This window comes from Limanda limanda, chromosome 10 (assembly GCF_963576545.1).
Source record: "Limanda limanda chromosome 10, fLimLim1.1, whole genome shotgun sequence".
NCBI lineage: Eukaryota > Metazoa > Chordata > Actinopteri > Pleuronectiformes > Pleuronectidae > Limanda > Limanda limanda.
In genome coordinates, this window is record NC_083645.1 from 12,863,213 (window position 1) to 12,884,548 (window position 21,336).

General features: G+C 42.2%; 1 protein-coding gene across 1 annotated transcript in view; it reads left to right on the forward strand.

Annotated features, from left to right (window-relative positions):
- The first annotated feature begins 829 nt into the window (after positions 1–829).
- nr3c1 (nuclear receptor subfamily 3, group C, member 1 (glucocorticoid receptor)) overlaps positions 830–21,336 on the forward strand; it is a 20,796-nt gene continuing 289 nt past the window's right edge. The window contains exons 1-9 of the mRNA XM_061079034.1: positions 830–1,137; positions 1,766–2,970; positions 12,399–12,559; positions 12,760–12,876; positions 13,978–14,259; positions 14,623–14,767; positions 16,106–16,236; positions 16,918–17,075; positions 17,394–21,336. The exon at positions 17,394–21,336 is cut by the window's right edge and continues 289 nt beyond it. Of these exons, the coding sequence (XP_060935017.1) occupies positions 1,766–2,970; positions 12,399–12,559; positions 12,760–12,876; positions 13,978–14,259; positions 14,623–14,767; positions 16,106–16,236; positions 16,918–17,075; positions 17,394–17,546 (2,352 nt within the window). The 5' untranslated portion in view covers positions 830–1,137 and the 3' untranslated portion in view covers positions 17,547–21,336. The remainder of the gene's footprint in view (positions 1,138–1,765; positions 2,971–12,398; positions 12,560–12,759; positions 12,877–13,977; positions 14,260–14,622; positions 14,768–16,105; positions 16,237–16,917; positions 17,076–17,393) is intronic.

Here is a 21,336-nt window from a genome sequence, read left to right on the forward strand (position 1 = left end):
AGCACAGTAATAGGAAAATGAACTATAAAGTTCCTCCTTCCACTTTAGTTATGAACTGCAACAGATCTTTGTAATAATTGTTTGGACCTCTCTATAGATTTATTTTGTAGTGTGTTATACGAGGCCCTGCAGTGCATCATTGACTTCCACTAGCTGGCCCTGGATTCTTTTCATTCACATTTCTCATACTGCCCACTGTCTAACTGTTTGATTCATAGACTGTATTTAAAGAGGTCTGTCTATGTGAATGTGAAATACTCCGCGGACAGGCACATGCTTTATCAGCAACTTGACCTCATTTCTAGTGCACACTTGGCCTGAACTCAATGTGACTACATATCTTATCCTAATCTCTGCTTTGTAGTTGGTTAATCGAGTTTTCTCTGTGATTTTTTGACATTTTTTTTCGAGTGTGAGGAGTGAGAACACTGCTGTTATCACAATAGGCAGGACATTTTTTTAATTACAAAAGTGATCATTTAATTAATATTTTACATTGTTCACCAAGTAGTAGATTTTTTTCTGGAGTTATTTTATTAAAATGAATACCAAAAGTGTATAACCAATGACATTGAAGTGTATATTTGTGCAGAATTTTAAGTCGGACAGATTAATGTTATCTGTTGATACAATCACTTTTACCACAATCATATGGCACACGAGAAAGACGTAACAAACACTATTTTAATTCTTTCCCACTTTGGGGGGTTTGCTCTTGAGCTCAGGCTCGTTAGCAGCTGCGGTGAGCGGGCTCGGCCGACAGGTGGCGCTGCGTGTTGTCAACAGCTCGCCCACGGGGGCAGACTGACTCGCTCCGTTCTCCATTTTGTAGGCAATGTTTTTCTCCTGGAGGTGAGCGCCTACTTTCCTAATGGCTAGCTGCGTGTCAACATAGCTCCGCCAGTCTAACGCGGGTTTGCGTGACAATTCTCGGCCGGGTCGCAGCGGAGTACCGACAGGCTCCTCACCGCTCGCAGCTGGCGGGACATTCCGTCGTGTGGCCCCCGGTCCTGCGGGGAGGACACCGCGGAGCAGACACGTTCACAAACATCCAGTCAGCGCTGCGTGCCGCGGACTCTCAACCAAAACAATGTTGACAAACGACCTGTGGACGCGCACCAACCAGTCATTTCAAGGGTAAATATCCGCTTTTAGCCTCATTTCACTCGACATGTGTATTCAGCCAAATGTCGCCGATGCATTGTTGCACATTTGACGCCAAACACGCAGTTATAAGGGGCTGTTTTAGCTCGCAGGCTAACGTTACTGTCAAATGTTAATGCACGCACGTAGCCACATTAGCTGTTAGCCACATTGCTACCTAGCATGTCAGCAGTTAGCAACAAACAAGGCTAGCATGCTAGGATAGAGTCGTGTAAACACTGCTGGCTCTCTGTAGGTGACGTGTGCTCGAACCCGGGATGTGTGTGTTTATATTCAGCACACGGTGCACGGTGCAGGCGGCTGTCTGTGCCCTCATGCTAACAGTTTAGTAGTAGGACTAGCTACCGCAGTTAGCTGCCGTTAGCTATCATGAGCGCGCAGTAGGGGGGGTGGGCATGCTTGACAACTTTACACGCTTCCCAGAGACTTAAAGTGAAGTGCCTGCGCTTTTCACCTGCACAGCCATTAAAGTTGCATTGTAATATAGTAATGCTAGCTCTTTAGCACGCCTACTTATCGCTGTTTTGTGTGTGTTTTAACGTGTTTGCTACCCGCACCTGTCATTAATGCTTTGTGCCTGTTTCCCCACCACAATAATCAGATGGACAAATGTGGCGTGAAGAAGATAATATATAGAAGAGATGACCATCTAAGCAAGCTTGTCTACACTGAAAGCCCGGAGGAGGGAGGTCTGTTGAAAGTGGCTCCTCACACAGCTCTATCCTTCACCTCAGCCACCTCTATCATTCTTCCATCCAGCCCTTTGATGCAGCCAGGACAGGTACCTAACGGCCTCAGCAACAGCCCCCTTCCCGAGGAGCTCACCCCCTTCTCTGTCACTGCCACACTCGGCCCCCTGTTGGAAATCCCAGAGCCCTGGGGCCTGACCAAAGATCAGAAGTCTAAGCAGCAGTTGCCCCAGACACAGACCTTTGGGCGTCAAAACTTGGGGGATAATTTGCCCCAGTTGCAGGCCACTTTACTAGACATTACCCAGTCCTCCATGGATTCTCTTATTGGGGGATCAGATCCAAACTTTTTTGTCATGAAAACAGAGGACTTCTCGATGGATAAAGGCGACCAGGATCCGATTGACCTCGATCATGCTTTTGATCACATGGGGAAAGATGTGGACGTGAACCAAAAGTTGTTCAGTGATAACACTCTGGATCTGCTCCAAGACTTTGAGCTGACTGGGTCCCCCTCAGACTTTTACGTAGGTGATGATGCTTTCCTGTCCACTCTGGCAGATGATTCTCTGCTTGGAGATGTTGGCTCGGAGAGGGACATCAAGCCAGCCGTGGTCGAGAGTGGTAATGGCAGTGGGGCAGTCTCTGTCGCTCTCAACGGCAGCATTATGACAAGTCCAGATGAGTCTAGCCCTAGCATATCCACAGCCTCCCACCAAACATCTACAACCACTTTGTCTGCATTGGTGAAGAAAGAAAAAGATACTGGCCTCATTCAGCTCTGCACCCCAGGTGTGATCAAACAAGAGAAGATGTCTGCCGGCCAGAGTTACTGCCAAATGAGTGGCACGTCCTCCACAGGCATGTCCAGCGCGAGCCCCATTTCCATCTGTGGGGTCAGCACTTCAGGAGGACAGAGCTACCACTTTGGGGTCACCCCCAGAAGCAGTGAAACTCAGCAGATGAAGGAACAGAAGTCAGTGTCCAAAGTGTATCTCCCAGTGACGACCATCAGTGGAGCCTGGAACAGGGGCCAGGGTCTCGCGGACAACTCACTGATGCAGAGGGCCAGCGAGTCTTTCTCAAGCTCTCCCTCCTTCCTTACCAGCTTTGCAAGGTAAGAAATAAATATATTCAGCATGAAAAGGGGAGTCAGACCCTGAGCTTTCATTTTCACTTCAGTTAATATTTTCCCGTGTTGATCCCAGTTATGTTGTATTTATGCCTCATTCAATGTGATCTGCTCATGTCATTGCATATAAGACACTTGGGGCTTTTTCACTGTTGGACAGAAAACAATTTTTCATTTGGAAAGTCCCTCCCAAGTTTTCCAGTCAGACTAATTGTGAAAGTCTTTCTCCATTGTGTATCACATGCTCCTAACTTTTTCTGTAGCTTCCATGGATTAAGGAGTGTCCACGACAGTCTTTCTTTATGCTCAGCATGAATACAATGCTGATGTTTGATTTCCATTTTTAGCTACTTGCCTTAAGAACTATACTTCACCTGGGAAATGTCAACATGAAGAAGTGGTGGGTTCACTGATTCACACTGACTAAGTTGATGTCATTAATTAAAACTTCTGACAGCTGGGTGTTTGCTTAACCCAGTTGGGTCCACCCGCTCATAACCTGTTTATGAGGAATTGGTTTCATTGTTAAAATTGTTTCTCTGACAGCTCCGGTAACAAAGGGTCAGAACGAGATTGGGCTTCTCATACCGAAGACCAATCTCTTTAAAAATGCCATGGGCTTCAAAAAATGTAGGTTGTACACCTACTTCGGTTGTTTATAGTGTAACTTAGTTGTTATCTTATCTCGGTTAACAAATCAAACATTGGTGTTTCTGGAAAACTGTTATCACAAAGTTGGCGACACATACCTGTGCATACACAAAAAGGAGGGACAGTGTGTGGCATCAGATAAAGCTCAAGAGTTTAAATACAGATGGAAAATAGTGATCCATACAAATGGTAAAGAGTCAATAAATGAAAAGTTATAGAAAGTGATACATTCATCTAATGCCAATAATTATTTAACTGTCTATAAATTAATAATATTAAGTGTTCCACATGTCAAGGAGAGCTGGGGTGTTTATGGAGATGCAATAACTACAATTATTTAAAGTGTTGCTTTGCAGCCAAAACACTCTGACCTTTACACTATTTCTAATATAATGGAAAGAAAAATCCTTCTATGCTTAATAAATGTCACTATGTTTGTTGGCCCCTTTAAGAGAGCCTGGTGTTTTTATCCACATCCTCTGTTGGAATGATGACGCTATTTTCCCCCCTCAGTTGATGAATGAGTAGGTGGACATTTTATGGTTTTATAATCCTGAACAAAACAGGTTCTGTGCTGGTTTGGTCTGTGGAGCTTGTTACCAAGTAAAACAGCTCAATTTTGAATCAACAGATCTTCCTGAAATCAAAATGCTAAAAGGCCTGGGTTGACCTTTATGACAGCTAACCCTCTGATCCTGCTTTTTAAGACTGGTTCATGTCCTACACAGGACGTGGCTGTAGCAAAGATATGCTCTGAAAAAACAGGGGAATTCCACTTTTAGCCATGACAGACAATTAATCTTTTTTCTCTCAGACTGGAAAAGCTTGTACATTAACGTGCATGTTTATCACATGCCCCAACTCCTCTGTGTAATCAACAGATCTCTTGTAACCAAGATTGCGTATTTATTTTTTTAATGTGTCACTTCATCTGTGTAGTTTCATAGCCTGTTTCCTTGTCCCACAGAAGAATCCTCTCTGTGTGGGGTTAAAAGGTCATTTTGGGCAGATCTCTTCAGTTCTTCCAGCAAACCTGAGATATGCACTTTCTCCACTTGAAGTAGATCTTTCCTCGAGGAGCAGGGGAGACAGTTCATTCAACAATAAGGATAAATGGATTGTGGCCTTTAAGGAACAGTTGGCCTGTGCTGTTAGAAGGAAAATTCATGCCCTGCAGAGAAGAGTGAAAATGGCTGCTAGTCCTGCTTGGTGTTACTCACTTGATTATGCTGATTGTTAATTTCTGCTGTGATTGCTTCCAGTGAGCACTCATTCAGAAGAATCTAGAGTCCTGCCCCAGTGTTTGGACTCCACCCGGCCCCACAAAGTGTCTTTTGTACTGTTAAGACTTTTTGCCGCCCTGTCGTGCCTAATGGGTCCAGCTGTGAATGTGGCTATGGGGCCCAGTTGTGAAGCAGCTCAGTAGAAAGTCTAAGACGTTTGACAGAATTGCGCGTCTTGCAGCCTTTTTGTTTGTGTCTCTTCCATATTTACCCCTATCTCATTCTCTGCATCTGACAGGGAGTGGTCATTTGAAAGACTGGCACGTACGAGTGTGTCATGTAATGAGGGCCTACAGGTATTCTGTTTGTATTGTTTGTTTAATTATTTCTATCTTGTCTGACAGTCAACCTAATGCCTGTTGACCGTGAGTATGTGCAGAGAGGCACGAGATGCACTTGATTTCTATACCCCGTGCGGCTCGGATGACGCAGCATTTTTGTTATTTAAAGGTGTGTGTGTGTTTTTAAGCATGGGATTATATCTATTCACGAGATATGACCGTAGATAATTTAGTGTGGTTGTGTGGCTCTTTGGTTATGGCTTATTGGTGTGTAAAAGGACTCTCTGCCTCAACCTGTCTAACATTCAGTGCTGGGAATGTAGCTGAACCCTGAGTTGTGGCGGCTAAAGCGGTTGGCATCAGGTCACTAGGCCCTTCAGCTTCTCAGGCAGTGGTGCTGCTTCTGCTTCCTGCTGTGTCAGGCCTAGAAACGCTTGCATGCCACCAGTTCCTGATCTGCCTTTGCCTTACTGGTTTGCATTTTGCTGGTCTTCTAATGTCAGCAGTTCTCTCGCAGTGCTTTTGTGTTCCAAACATAGGCTGGTTATTTGTTGCATCACAATTATGATGTTTCCATTTTGGGGAATACACACCCTCATTGAATACCGAATTAACATTGAGCTGCAGTGAATGGAGGAAAATTATGTAAACATGATCAATAAATAATATATTAATCTTCTGGTAGATAGCATGACAGCTCATTACATTGGACTGCATTATGTAACCTTTGTTTTCACTGTGCCATTTCCTACTCCTCCTATGATTGGCCCGGCCCATAGTTCAGTCTGTGAGTCAGATGTTGTGGCTTAGCCATATATCCTGCTGCTGACTTTAGTCTTTGCCAGGGTTTTCCACAAGGATATGGAGGAGCTGACCAGGGGATTCTGGAGGCAGATCAACCCCCACTGAAAACATTCTGATCGTAAAAGGCTATTACACATGATTTGGGACATTAGTTTACATACTTGCTCAATAGCCAAAAAAGCATTGTAAGACATTTTAAAGTGTAAAATGACTGAGTCTGAGGCACAGCAACATTTTACTCACATGAGGCGGCCAGTTATCTTGACAACGTGGCCTGTTTCCTTGTTCTGAACCCAATCTGCACCAAAATCGAATGAGTTCTTCCCAGTTCCCGTCCCTCCTCTAAGTGTGGTGGATATCGGTTTAGTAGTTTTCGCATAATCCTGAAAAATAAACAGACATGGGTATCAACCTCCTTGGCGGAGGTAATACACTCTCCACTATCCCTGTGTTGCTTTAAAACAGTTTTCTTCTCTGTCACAGCAAATGCTTTTACAATTTCCCCCGTCATTGGTTCTCTGCACCTCCAAGTTGAAAATACTGAGCCATGTTGTTGGCAGCAAATGTTCTATGTAACACATATACAAATCATATTGACTTGTGCAAAGGGTAAGACTTGATTTTCATTGGAAGGACTTTTTAATGACTGGCTGATCTTAATAGAAGAGCTTGATATTTGCTGGGTTATTGTTCTGTCTCAGTTTATAACACGGAGCCTTATAAAACTATTGCCGACCAGACCATATGGTAAACTTGTGCTGGTAAAGTAAAAATGTCACAGTTGTCAGCTTTGATTTGGAGCCAGATTTGATGTAACTTTATATATCTGTCTATATATACATCTATACGTACACTATATAATATATATTTAGAGCTTATATTTAGTGTACAAATAGCAGTCAGTCTTGGCTTTGTGTACTTTGAGTAATGTTTGGTCAAAGTTTCTATTCAGAACACTCTTGCTCTGGCACACCCACCACACCTCTGTCTCACCTTCTCTGTCCGCTCTCTCTCTCTCTCTCTCTCTCTCTCTCTTTTTCATCCCCTTGCTCTTGTTTCCTGTAACCAAGGGCAGAGACCTTGTTTGTCAGCAGAAGCTTTCCGTAGCTGTAAATAATCTTTATGTGATATTGACTGTGTGTATGTGACATGCGAGTGTATTATGCATGAGTGTGTAGGTGTGTGCCTGTGTATGCGTGCGGTTGTGTCATGAGCAGCACAGTGGCAGGCAGGCCGCTGCCGTGAATCTCTCACTCTCCTGACCTACTTTCCCTCCCGCCTCTCCACAGCTGGCGCCGAGTGAACGTACCAGATCAGATGCCAGCCATTCCAGTCACTTTTGCGTTATTATCCCATTCCCTTGTATTCACAATCTTGCCTTTTCTGTATTTCTTTGTTCTGTTTCTGACACTGAATAGGTTTACAGAAATCCCCCAAATTGAGGTTAAGTGGCTACAGATAATTCAGTGTGTTGTTGGTGATGTTATTTTTACGTTTGTGTGCAGTTGTCGAGTCAGCAAAGTCAAACTTGGGAGTGGGTTCCTCCCACATCCAGCTGAAGGCATTACAGTTATGCACACAGAAGCAGCAGCAAGCCTTCACTTCATTGTACAGGCCAGGAAGCCTCCTCCCACCCACACACAGTCACTAACAGCTCCTCTTATGGAAACTGATATGGAAACTCAAATCCTTTGGGCCTTTTTTTCTTGTGCTCAGACATAGGTTTGGTTCGGTTTCTTCCTCTGGTGTTTAAAGCCAAGCATTAGCTGCCGCTTGAGGCTCAAAAATGTGGCCATTATTAAACCAGGTTCATGCCTCCTTGCAGACAGTACTACTGAGCCATCATCAATAGTATCACACGTAAAACGAGTAAAAACTTATGTTCAATGATATGACGGGTGACAAATTAAAGGAGAAATCTGAATTAAGCGGTAAGAAAATAAACTTCTTATGTAGATGCTACATTATAAATACCTTTATGGCTTTCAGACACCAGATCCCATCCTAACTTAACATCTATGTGAGATTTTTGAACCAACGTGCTAGACCAACCCAGTATCCAATGTAATTGCATCTGTATTGGGAAAATTCTGCACCTCGCAGTTTGTGTCCAGTGCCAGAGTTCCATGCCCTTTAGGTTGTGTGGTGAAATAAGCATATGCTATTTCTGACTTCCGTGCTGGAGACTGGTCTCTTTGTCCTATCACAGAGCTGGAATTCTTACTTCAGCCTCAAGTGTTCAAGTTGCCTAACCCCACCAAAAAAACGTACATAACAATTACTGTATTTTAAAGTTCTGCTGATGGTCAGTTCAAATATATTTCGGCTCATCAAGTAACTAACTGTCAGAGAGAAATACTTCTCCTCAAGACAGATTTTTTTATGGTTTTAAAAACAGTTGATAAAATGGCCACTTATGTCTATTCTCAAACATGATCAATTTTCATCTGTGGAGAAAAGCAACATTTTATGTTAGTTTTTTTCTGTAATTTATCACCAATTGAATGTATTTATTTACTGTGGTAGCATTTTATATTTCTAGTGAGGTTGTTACACTAATGGCAGTGTACTTACAGAATGTATAAATACGGAGTGTTTTTATTGGACGGCACAGGAGGTGGATGTATTGGAGCAGTCCAGCCCAGTCTTTGGCCAAACAAACCCAGCCTCTCCTCTCCCTTATAGAAGCCCTGTTGTTGTTCTGCTTGCAAGCAGAACTCAGAGCGTGCAGGCCAGTTCCCCTTTCTATTTTGGTGGCTTTTACCTCAGGGAAGGAGCACTTCCTTCTCCTCCTCTGCGCTCCTCTACATTCTCAGAGTTTTGATGAAGATTAGAAGATTTTTGTACGATCCACATCAGTAGCAGTGGTAATCATTGCTTTAACAAAAAAATCAGTTTTAAAGCATGCTGCCACCCAGACAAATTTTGTGGCGAGCAGTACACTATAATTTATAGTTTTATTTAGGGGCTTGGCCTTGCCACATGTGAGTACAGATGGGAACTAAGAACTAGGTCCAAATTGCCTGAATCGTCGGAATCTTATGCTTTGATTACTTTTGTAAACAGATGAACATTGTAAATCATTCAATTTAAACTAGTCTACGATGATGGAAACTACTCATGTTGGGGAGATAGCAACTGCCAATGTGTGGATTATTTTCATGAATAAACATGACAATGTTAGTTTTAAAGATTGTAAAAAGGTACATATCTTATTTTTAGCGCTAGGCAGGCAGACCCTGAGGACTTCCATCTGTGACTAAGAAAACCTACATCATTGTTTTCCGTACACAGGTTTTTACCACCCAGGAAGATCCAGGTAGATACATTAACTCAGTTTAAACTCAGGCAAGTCTCACATTAGAGTTAGTTTATTCTTTTCAAACTAACTTAGTTTCTGACAAACTGAGCTTTGGCTCACCTGAGTCACATGCACTTCTTTATCTTACCCTGTTTCTACAGTGTGCTCAAATTATGGAATAATAAAAACGTTGTGATGAGTCTGAAAACCTGTTTGTCTATTACCCCCTTTAAAGAAAACTGAATTGTGCAGATAAATTAAGAATTGATGTATTAACAATTATGAGCCAGAGACATCCAGATAATAGATTTTTCACTGAGATGTTTTTTTGTAGTGGCTGTGTTTGAAGAAGGTCAAAACTGTGGGTTGATGTAGAGAAAGATGTGAAATGAATGCACTCAGAAAATGATCTAAAGCACCATCAAATAGGTAGGCTTTATAATCCTCTAGCTCTTACAGCTGTTTATCTGAGGTGACAAAGAGGCTGCAGTATGAAGAGCAGGCCCCTGCCAAGCTGCTCGTGACATTCACAGCTAAAAGGGGATTATGAATTGTTAAGCAGGCTACTGGACCAGTGGCATTATCGTAAATGCATGTAGAGGCTCAACTCACTTCAGCCCAGGCTGATTGATCACAACTTTTTAAGCGCTGCTCTTGTTGAAGTTGAGGCACATCTTGGGGTGTTTCTGCGTTAGTGCTGTGGCTGAGTTATGACCGACAGTGAACTCTGAGGGAATGTGAGAACTTCCTGTTGATGGCGAGTGCAGACTTCAACAGATGGTTTCTAAAGGGGAAGTTTGGTCGCTCCACATCAATTTGTAACTTTGATTGGTTTGTGCTTGACATTCTCCACAAATTGATTTGTCGCATGTCACATATTCAAATCAAGCTCAGAGAAAACACTGTATAGCGGTGACTTCTCGATTGGCTTACTTTGTTGTTGGAAAGGAAGAGCAGCTGCAGTAATTGGATTTGAACCAGTAGCCTAAAGCTGTCTAGTAAAGCTGTCCTGGTGACATCCCAGTGGGCCATTAAAGGACAACAGGTTACCCTCCCCCACACCCTCTGACATCATCATAATAACCACTCATTAGCATCATACGTCCACCCTGCTGGACACTTCACCCTCCTGTTGGGCCTTTAAGGGCTTTTGTTTTCGTGAGCACTGTTATCGGCAGTGTGCTAAGGAAACCCCACATAAATCTGTGCATGACAGATGGCATACCGGCTTCATCATTGCATAGGCACAGCTTTTATATTAATTATATTTACTGTATGCCCCTTCACACAGGCTGCTGCTGTTAATGGATGACAGTTGGCTGTGATCCAAACAGCTTCTCAGATGTGCCGATAATTTCAATGACGATAATGAAACATTAATAATAAATGCTAATTTGAACAAAATGAATGCAGACTGTGAACCATGATTCCTCCATATGCACATATTAAACACAATATTTTAATCTTCAATACTTGTTCTTCATCCTATATTGACCATAAATGTTGTCGTCTAGAAACATTTCCTTGAATTCAGCTTGAGGGTGGAAAAAGCTGTAAACACAATGGTGACAAATGGATACCGTATAAAAAAGTTATTTTGGCATTATGACATGTATCGAAACAAAAGCTTCTTTACACATCGAGCAGACACTGAGGAGCAACATCATTCTTTTTAACCTAAACCTACTGTGTTCGTCAGTAGTTCTCTGTCTGCTGTTTGGTTTTGGGAAGGTGGTTTATAGTTGTTTTATCTGAGCCCTTTTTTTCTGAAGTCGGCTGCTTGTTGCATCTTGAGAGGAAACTGTGCTTCTTTATGAAACATCTTGGTTGTATCTACCAAACTTAAATTAAAACCTTTTGTTCTTCACAACATTTGGCAGAATGTGATCTTGGCGGTCAGATAAAGTGCTCATTGGCCGGCCTTTCATGAATGTGTGTTCTGGGTTATACCAGGTATGAACCCTCACGGCTGGACCAGGAGGGAAGTGTGTGTGATTCACCCCCTTCTTGAATTTCTACTCAGTGTCAGTCAGTCAGTAAGGAAATGATAGATCACGCATGCAGTTGTATTGAATACAAGTCATAAGAGGTAAATGGACAGAGTTATTGATCACAATGTGTTGTCGGTGATGCTCAGAAAGCTCTCAGCCTGTCATGGTTAGACAGAGTCCTCTGAGGTTTCTGTCTGATGTTTTTTTTATCTGATTGCAAAATGCTTCTGGACTTTAATGTTTCACTCAGGTTTTCCTTTAGTGCATCGCTCACTGACTACTGGGGACTGGTCTGCTTTAGTGATACCCTCACACTGCATAACTATGAGTGAACTTGATTCTGTGGGTCTAATCTGCATGTATCACGTTTGGAGCAGATCTTAGCAAATAAACCTGCTTGTTTTAATTGAGTTGGCAGATGTGACTCGGTTGTTGCTGGATCAGGCTCAATATCCTCTTAGTGTGGGTGTTGTTTTTGTTGCTGTGGCCACTGGTTTAGGAAGGGGGTGTGGACCTCTGGGCATTCATTGAAGCAAAGCATGATGTCCTCTAGTGGTGGTTTTGAAACCAACCACTGATGACTACTATGTCTGGAAACGTTTGTGGCTGAAATCAAAGGAAAAACTTTCTGTATTATGACAGCCACTAGATTTAAGATGGGACCATGGCTCATCATATAATTTAGGCCCAAACAGGCACAGTGCGACTCACTATTCTTCACTCATTTTGGAATGAAGGCAAAGTTGAGGAAAAACAAGCACAAGGAACACATTGATGCAAATGGGAAGATCTGTGAAGGGTATCTGTATAGTTTGTTTATCTAGTTTTGCTGCAGAGATGTAAGTGTGAACTACGGCTTAACTGTCAAAACTGAGAGGATGCTTTCAGGAGTATAAATGGCACACTGTAAACATACAGTATGTTTCACCTTAGGAATGAAATGCTAAGAAGCCATTGAATTACAAACATTACAAAGCAACAGTTTTAGCAGACAGTAAAGGTCAATGTGCAATGCTACATATTTGTTTGTAAACCATTTTTTTTATGTATTAAGAGAAAGTATCCCTGATTTTTCCCTTCTCTCTTTACCCTTGCTTTCCAGTTCTACCTCGAGACAGGAAGGAGGCCACGCTGCATCCTTAGCGCAGGCAAAGAGCGGGAATCATAAAATCTGCCTGGTGTGTTCTGATGAGGCGTCAGGCTGCCACTACGGCGTTCTCACCTGTGGCAGCTGCAAAGTCTTTTTCAAGAGAGCAGTGGAAGGTATGAAGTCAGACGTCTGTATTTCCTGGTTGATTGATTCATTAGGTCACACAGGTGTATTCAAATGCTGGAGTTGTTTTGATTTATGGCATGATCTTTACGAGTTAAAAGATATATGTCCAGCTAATTACAGTAATTTCTCTGGAGTTTTTGACAAAGCACTGAAGTTAACTAACAGTTTAATCTTCTTGGGGCCCTAGGGCAGCATAATTACCTTTGTGCTGGGAGGAATGACTGCATAATAGACAAGATCAGGAGAAAGAACTGCCCGGCCTGCCGCTTCCGGAAGTGTCTAATGGCAGGCATGAACCTAGAAGGTACGTATTACAGGGTTCGCTGGTCATGGAAAACCTGGAAAAGTCATGGAATTTTAAAATGTGTTTTTCCAGGCCTGGAAAAGTCATGGAAAAAAATAATCTCCCAAAAGTTTTGTAAAAGTCATGGAAATTTGTTAAATTCATATTTTCATGTCGTTCATTTTAGGGATGGGCATAATTAATAGACGATTGATTAATTGATCATTATCGTGAATATCCGAGTTGCCCTGAACGCAGCACAGTGAAGATGTTAGTAGCTGAAGGAAGCAGCCCGGAGCTAAGCCTCTGCTGCTCGGCTTCATGTCCGCACACGGACCCTCAGTCCATGCAGAGTGAACCCGGACAGACCTGGGTCTGGGTGAGGGGTTCCGGGAGTGAGGGCGTGACAACCACCGGACTGAGAGGTCGAGAACCGTCAAATCCAGCTAGCTTTCAGCGGCTAGCTGCTCTCTCAGCGGAGCTCAAGAGTGCAGCAGCGCATATTTTCAAGTGTAACCATTGAACGGATCCCGTTTAACTGCCACAAGAGTTGTTCATCTTGTAATAAAGACCTCAATGAGGAAACACGCTGTGTTTTTTCTATTTTCACTGCATTTTAATATAGCCTATAAATAGTGAATTTTAATATAAAAATATTAATGATTAATCGAAAATCGATCGTTAATTCTCCCGACGATCGATTAAGACAATTTAATCGAATGCCCATCCCTAGTTCATTTACGCTGAGTTTTAAATAATTCATATGCTTTTAAAGAAATACGCTCAAATTATAGGCAGGCATACTTGGGTTTGTGTCATTTAAGTTATACTGTATGCCTTGGAATTCTCATTGTTAGTTTGAATACTACATTTTGTCACTTTTTCGCGTATACACCAAGATTTCACAAAATGTTCGGTCATGGAAATTTGGTTTAAAGTTATTGAAAAGTCATGGAAAAGTCATGGAAATCCATTGGTCAAAATGTGTATGAACCCTGGTATTAACCACATGGCTAAGGTGAAATAGTGAACTGTTGAGGTTGTTCCTGTCTCCTCTTCACCTTTTCTGTTTTCATCATGTATTCCTGTCCTGCATGTTCACCACTGTTGTCACTTCTCCAGCACGCAAAACCAAGAAGTTGAACCGCTTAAAGGGCAGCCAGCTGAGCAACCCGCCCGAGGTGACGACGACTCCACCGGTTGAGGCTTGCCCTCTGGTACCCAAGTGCATGCCTCAACTTGTCCCCACAATGCTTTCCCTGCTGAAGGCCATTGAGCCGGACACCATCTTTGCCGGCTACGACGGCACCCTGCCTGACACCTCCACCCGCCTCATGACCACCCTGAACAGGCTTGGCGGCCGGCAGGTCATCTCTGCTGTCAAGTGGGCCAAATCTCTGCCAGGTTAGTAGACAGTGAATCTACGATTATATGCAGTGAGATCAAGGTCATTTGCAAAGAGAAGGATGTGACAGTTAAATTAATCTGTGTTTCTGTGTGTAAAGAATTCAGTTAGAACATTGAACTCAGATTTGCCAAGTTCGTCTTCTTTTTCTCTGTAATGCCATGTGGACACCCTTTATCATATGTGCTGTTCTTCTTGTTTGGTATTTCTTCACCTGCAGGTCACATTTTATTGCTCATCAAAATTTTTACTGCAATTGTTTTTGGTAACTATTCAGTGTCACCCTCACAACACACTGTCTCTCAGGCTTCTTGACCTTGTGGTAATGGTCATTTGAAGTATCTCTCTGTTCTTCGGCTCAGGTTTCAGGAACCTTCACCTGGATGACCAGATGACCCTGCTGCAGTGCTCATGGCTCTTCCTCATGTCTTTCGGTCTGGGCTGGAGGTCTTACCAACAATGTAATGGCAACATGCTGTGCTTTGCGCCCGACCTTGTCATCAACGAGTATGTATTGTTTTATTTTACAGTTCATATGTGCACTTGTGTGTTAAAAATAAACGCCGAAAGCGTATCCTCTAAATGACCTCCTGTCTCGCTGTCGCCTGTAGAGGTGAAGCATGAAAGTTTCACGTTATGCCTGTTGTGACCAACATTATCATCTCTATTACCCCGGTCCTGAGAATTATTAAAGTACCCATACACACGGAAATATTAAAAGAATCAATCTTTTCTCATACTATCAATAAATAAAAGGTAATTATTAAATAATAGAAAAAAATGTTAAAACATAATTTTAAAGTAGTTCTTTAAACATGTTCAAATACTGCCTTCCACTACTATAATGTAAACCCATTAACAGTTTATTCTCTTGACTGCCAGCATTGGTAAAGTCAAGATATTCAATACTATGGCTTCACTTGAACCGCACATAAATCAAGCACTGATGTGACATCTCACAGTCTGTGACTTTCTATTCCCCAGCTGTTGATGCACACATCTGTTTATTTATGTCTATGAGCAGCTCTCTGCTCTTTGTCTGTTGTGTATCCCAAGAATCCGACAGTGCCAGCTGTCATCAGTATTCATCATCCATCATCTTTTTTATAGACTTGATGACTCAATTTGTAAACAGCGCTCTGAGTGTAGTTAGCAGTCGGCACATCACACATGCACAGGGCAGTAATATTGTTTTGCTCAGGCTGATAGATTGTTTTTATTTGAATCTGATGATGAAACTGTAATCTAAATAATGGCCACACGTCTAGCAGCACTGGTGTTGCTATATTTATGACTCGAATTAAAGAATAAATAATAATAAACGTCCCAAGAATAGAAGAGTTTGCTTAACCCTCTGCATCACTACACTAAAAGAGTGAATCATTTCAAGCAGAATTTATTAATAGATGATCAACAAATAGTTTGTATACGTTGAACAGGCCATCTGTAGATGAAATATAACAGGAGGCTGCCTCATCTTCCTGATTCAGACTGCACAAGAGATGCTTTATAGCAGCTGTTACTTAAAAGAGAACCTGTTAAATGGGAGGGCTGTGGATCAGGAAGGAGAGCGACTTGTCCACTAGCCAGTTGGTCACTAGTTCCATCCCTGGCTCTGGTCTTCATGCTGACGTGTCTTTGGGCATGACATGGAACCCCGAATTTTCTCAGACAACTTTTCCAGTAGAGCGTGTTAGAACGTATGAATGTGGGTGTGACTAGGTGAATGTGACTTGTACAGTAAAATGCTTTGAGTGGTCAGTAAGCCTAGAAAAGCACCATATAAATGCAGTCCGTTTGACCATTTACTCGCTGTTTACCCTTGTCCTTTTCTGATTCCACTAGGGAGCGGATGAAGCTGCCCTACATGGCCGACCAGTGTGAGATGATGCTGAAGATCTCCACCGAGTTAGTGCGGCTGCAGGTTTCCCACGACGAGTATTTGTGCATGAAAGTCCTGCTGCTGCTCAGCACAGGTCAGACTTTTCACCCTCACATGGCTGAACTGCCATTTACCTTCTTCCAGCATCACACGTGAAAGGTGGCACTGTAATGACACAATCGTTACAAAGCCCATTACTCCAATACTGTCCACTGACGCTGAAGGATAATGTTGATGGATGCACGGAAGAAAACGTCCCACCACAGCACTTTCCCAACTCCTTATCTGAGATGCAATTATCGTAAATAAGAAAGTAATCTTCACTGCCTGGTTAGACACAGAGAAATACACACACCCAGTTTTACTAACAAACTTACTGACTGTCCTAGGAAATGTAAAACTAGGTAGTGCAAATCAGGAGTTATTACAGCGGAGGGTATGATTTATAATAAATCTGGTGAAAGATGTATTTACAACCATTTCATTGTAGGTAGCTGAACACACCTCAGCTTTGTGCCCAGCTTTCCTCTGGGTGTGGTTGCTTTGTTTGTTGGCAGGCGTATTTCCTGTCAGAGCTTTGTGATGCTAAATATAAATGGTGGTGCACGCGGAAATAATGAGTTGTATATTTGGACATTTACCGTAATTTAAAACGTAAGCAGCAATTGTTGTTACATGGTTGATTTGAAGTACTGGCACTAAAAAGTCCTCGCTGGCACACTACAGAAGATCCTTATCTCTGTCCCAGAAGTTAACCTTGATCTCTCTGCCACAGTGCCAAAGGACGGTCTGAAGAGCCAGGCGGTGTTTGATGAGATTCGGATGGCCTACATCAAGGAGCTGGGGAAAGCTATCGTGAAGCGTGAGGAGAACTCCAGCCAGAACTGGCAGCGTTTCTATCAGCTCACCAAGCTGCTCGACTCCATGCATGAGGTACAGAGAGCCAGCACACGGGCACACTGCGTCACATCAGCGCTACATGTTCTCAGCTGCAGTCTGCAACTCTTCACCTAATGTTCAGTGATCTACTGCCTGTGTTCAATCTTATCACTGTGTTTAAAGTAAGATTCACGCAGTTTAAATTGTTTTGCCAAAAACAAGTCGGAGTGGCACAGAACAAGTTTCACAGCATTTTAACCATAACCACCCTGCTCCTTGCTTACTTAAACCGCGCCTTGGTTTTTTTTTGTCACACACACAAAACCATGTGCGTGTCCTGATGTTAATCCCTTCATCCTTGTGTGTCATCAGATGGTTGGAGGACTGCTCAACTTCTGCTTCTACACCTTTGTGAATAAATCCCTGAGTGTGGAGTTCCCAGAGATGCTAGCAGAGATCATCAGCAACCAGTTACCAAAATTCAAGGCCGGGAGCGTCAAGCCCCTCCTCTTTCACCAGAGATGACTGTGCCCCGCAACAGACACGATGCCTTAAAAATCCCACCACGCCACCTCGCGCCCCCACCTGCACCCCGCACGCCCACCTACCCCCAATTCCCATCCCGACTCCACCCCTCTGGAGAGGGGCGATGTAAGGACTGAGGGTCTGAGGCGAGGAACGAATGATGTTATGCAACTTTGTGCAGTGGCTCACAGGTCTGGAGGGAGGAGAGCGGAGAGAGAGAGAGAGAGAGATAGAGATAGACTGGAAATGAACCCAGACGGTGAGCTCAGAGGTTCTTGTGTTGTTGAGCGATCTAAGACGTAGTGTTTAACAACAAGTAGGAAAATATTTGTCAGATAAAAGATAATCACCAAGAGAAATAGGCTAACATCCACGTTGTCTCAGGTTTCTTACCTTCAGATACAAACCAATATCTAAGATAGATGAAACAATTATCTATGTACAGGTTCTGATAGTATTTTCTACATTTTCAAATGGTAACAGTTTATACAGTTTTTCCAGGTCATAATTACCTGGGAAGGTTACGAAGCTTGATTAATTACACGCTCTTGCGTAGGCTTTTAGACTGTACGTTCCTCTTTACGTTTTTCTAGGAGAATAACAAAACGTTTGTCAGTCATACGTACGGGGGGGGGGAAACTCCACTCGTTTAAAAAGCATATTTCTGCTTTGCTTTGATTGATACTTTGGACATGCGTAACAATTCTGTTGGACTGTTAAGCAACATTTGACAGGATGATTTCTCCCACAAGCCAACCTCTTCCAGGTTTACACAGGTCTATTTCAAAAGGGAAAAAATATGTGCCTTGTTTGCTTCAAATATCATCTTTATGATCAGCCATTTTTCTTCCTACTTGTTTAAGGCGTGCTTATCTTGAACCCACCACAGTCTTCCTTCATCGTACGTTGATTGTACTTTTTATATCACATGCAGTTGCAAGTTTTCCTTTTTGTTTTTGTTTTCCAGTGTGTTTCTCTTTAGAAGTGGCAGCTCAGTCCATCGTCCGTGTATCGAACTGATCCTTATTCTTAGGAAAGAATATTCAAAGCCTGCCTCCCACGCAATTAACTCCACGTTTAAAGTGCGATTGGAGCACTTAGTTCGGTGCTAAAGGCTTTAAAAGACTGTGAAGAGACTGTTGTGCTATATGAGTTTAGATGAAACTTAAAACTGTCTCTTATAGGAAATAGCTCCCGTTGATGTTTATTTTAGACCCAATTCCAGCCCTAATAGACTAATAACGGAAAATTAGATTTGTGCGTCTACCAATCAAATATTGGAGGCCATATATTATGTTTGAAAGATTGTCATTTTTGATTTATCAGAAAAGTTGTGTCATTCTACAATGGCTCCGAATGGTTGATAAAAAACCGTCCTTCATGTTTTCCCACTCTTTTTACACTCGATTCTGCCACTGACGACCCTTCCACACTTTATCCATGCTCTCAGTCATTTCAAGTCTGGAAATTACTGTGTTGCTTTATTTGTTGGACTGGTTTACCATTCTGGGAAATATGTTGACATGCCGTCATGTGCAGGGTTGAGTAGATCAGCGACATTGACGTATCTGGACAGTAAATGTCATGTTGGAGTGAGCAGTTGTTAAGCTTAGCTTGATAAATAGACTGAACACAGGGAAACAAGTAAGTCTGACTTTACCAGCCCCTCAAAACACATTTGGCACTTAGTAGAGGACATACCTCCAGATCCTCTGAATTTCAATCAAGCTGTACTTGATTTCTCACACTTATAGATATTAGTTCCCTTAACGTGCCTTTTTTTTTTTATCCCAAGATCAAAGAATATTTCTTGTGTAAAATAGTGAAAATGTTGAGAAGCACCTCATCTCAATATTAAAGAAAGTTAAATATGACTCCTGGAAGCTGGTATTTTTCTGGACTATTCACTGGTTGCCTAGTAACTGGTCCTCATCATGAATGCCTCTCTCCTTCATATTTACTGTACAGACACAGGGAGTGGGATCAAATCAAATCTCAGAAAAAGTGAAAACGCGTAGTTCCCAGAATGCCGAACTTTTCCTTTAACGTTAACAGTCAGTGTGATTGATAGGTCATCTAAAGAGTGTTGTAGATCAGCTGTACACCCCCCACAGCTGCTGAGAACCCCCCTGACCCCCCGCTTTAACCCCTCTGCTCTGTCAGCCCCTTGTCTTTATGTCTTTTTATCTTTTTAGTACTTTTGCACGTTTTATTTGTTTGTGTGTTTAGTTGAAACCCCAATGTTGGAACGCACTTAGCATCCGTCACCTGACAGAGTCCAGCCCGCTGACTGGGAGGCAGACTAAATGAATCCTTTATTCTCTGGGAACTATTTCAGTGCCAAAATCCTGTTTTGTCTGTTTCCAGTGAGGCTGAAACTTTGTCAGTGTTTGTTTCAAAAGAGAAAGAGTCCCAGCAATGAAGCTGATCAAATTTGTCTGAACAGATTTGATACGGGGTCATTAGTGAGGAGTGGAAAGTATTCATAACACAAGGAACTCAGATGTGTTGTGTAATCACAGATTCATGTAGGTCTGTCGGTATCCCCAATTCCTGTGTGTGGTGTAAATGGTGATTTGAATTGCGTGTTTTCATCTGTCGAGTTTGTCACCGGCGTGTTTCACAACCCCCGACATGCTGTTTGTGTTTATTAAAGCACAAAATAATCCAGGTTTTGACGCGAATGTGAGTCGTACGGAGTAATTAATTCAGATGAAGAGATAATTGGATGAATGTCAAGTGAGTCTAATGTTCTAAAATATCCCAACAAGGAATTTAAAAAGCACTAACAAACAAGAAGCCACTCCCACACTCAGGTTGTTGAAACTGTCTGATTCACAGTATGTGCTCGTCCGTGTTTGGTCGTTAATGTCCTGACGTCAAGAACCAAAAAACAGGAAAAATTAAAACACACAGATGAGGAAAGGTTTAGTTTTTTTCACCAATGTTCCCCCACCGCTGACATTCATACCCCGGCTCCGAGACAGGTCACTTTGTATTTCTTAACTTTGTTCAGAAAACCTCATTAACTGCATTGGGTTTACTCATGGGTTACTTTCACATTCAGTGAATCCAGATCTCTACTGCTGCTGCTCATGTAAACAGGTTTATATACATCTATATATGTGAAGTCACACACTTGCCTCTTCTTCTTGCTCAAAAATGTATCCCCCCTTGTACATTTTTGAGGAGGACAACTGAATATGCAAAAGCAATGACAGATTATCACCATCACACAAGATGTGATCAACTCTTTTTATTTTTATTTTTCTGATATAAGCTATTGCATATAGGAGATTTACACTCAACTTCAGGAACCGATACACTTCACGTCAGTACCCAGTTCACACAGACTGCACAAAAGCCTATTTGATGTTTAGATACAAGGTGACCACAGCACGTACAGACAGATTCAACATGTCCGTGCTAACCAAGTAGCACATAGTTGACAGATGTACAGTTCTTGTTTGTTTTCTTTAAACACATTTTTCACTCCAACATTGATGGCTTTGGTCAAATTGTGTTATACTGTGAATAGGATAGGAGTCAGTCTTTTTCACACACAAACTGTTTGTGAAAGTAATCAACCAGCTTGAATCTAAAAAGATTTGCACTACCCAAATATTGTTTGAAAATCTATTTTGTATAAAATATATGCAGACATTAACTTTTGAGAATTATCAAGGGCAGATCATGTTTCACTGGTATATGCTTTCTCTAAAAAAAAAAGAAGCTTTGTTTTGCTTTTAAAAAAAAAAAAATCAAATATGTACATATAATCCATTGTAAA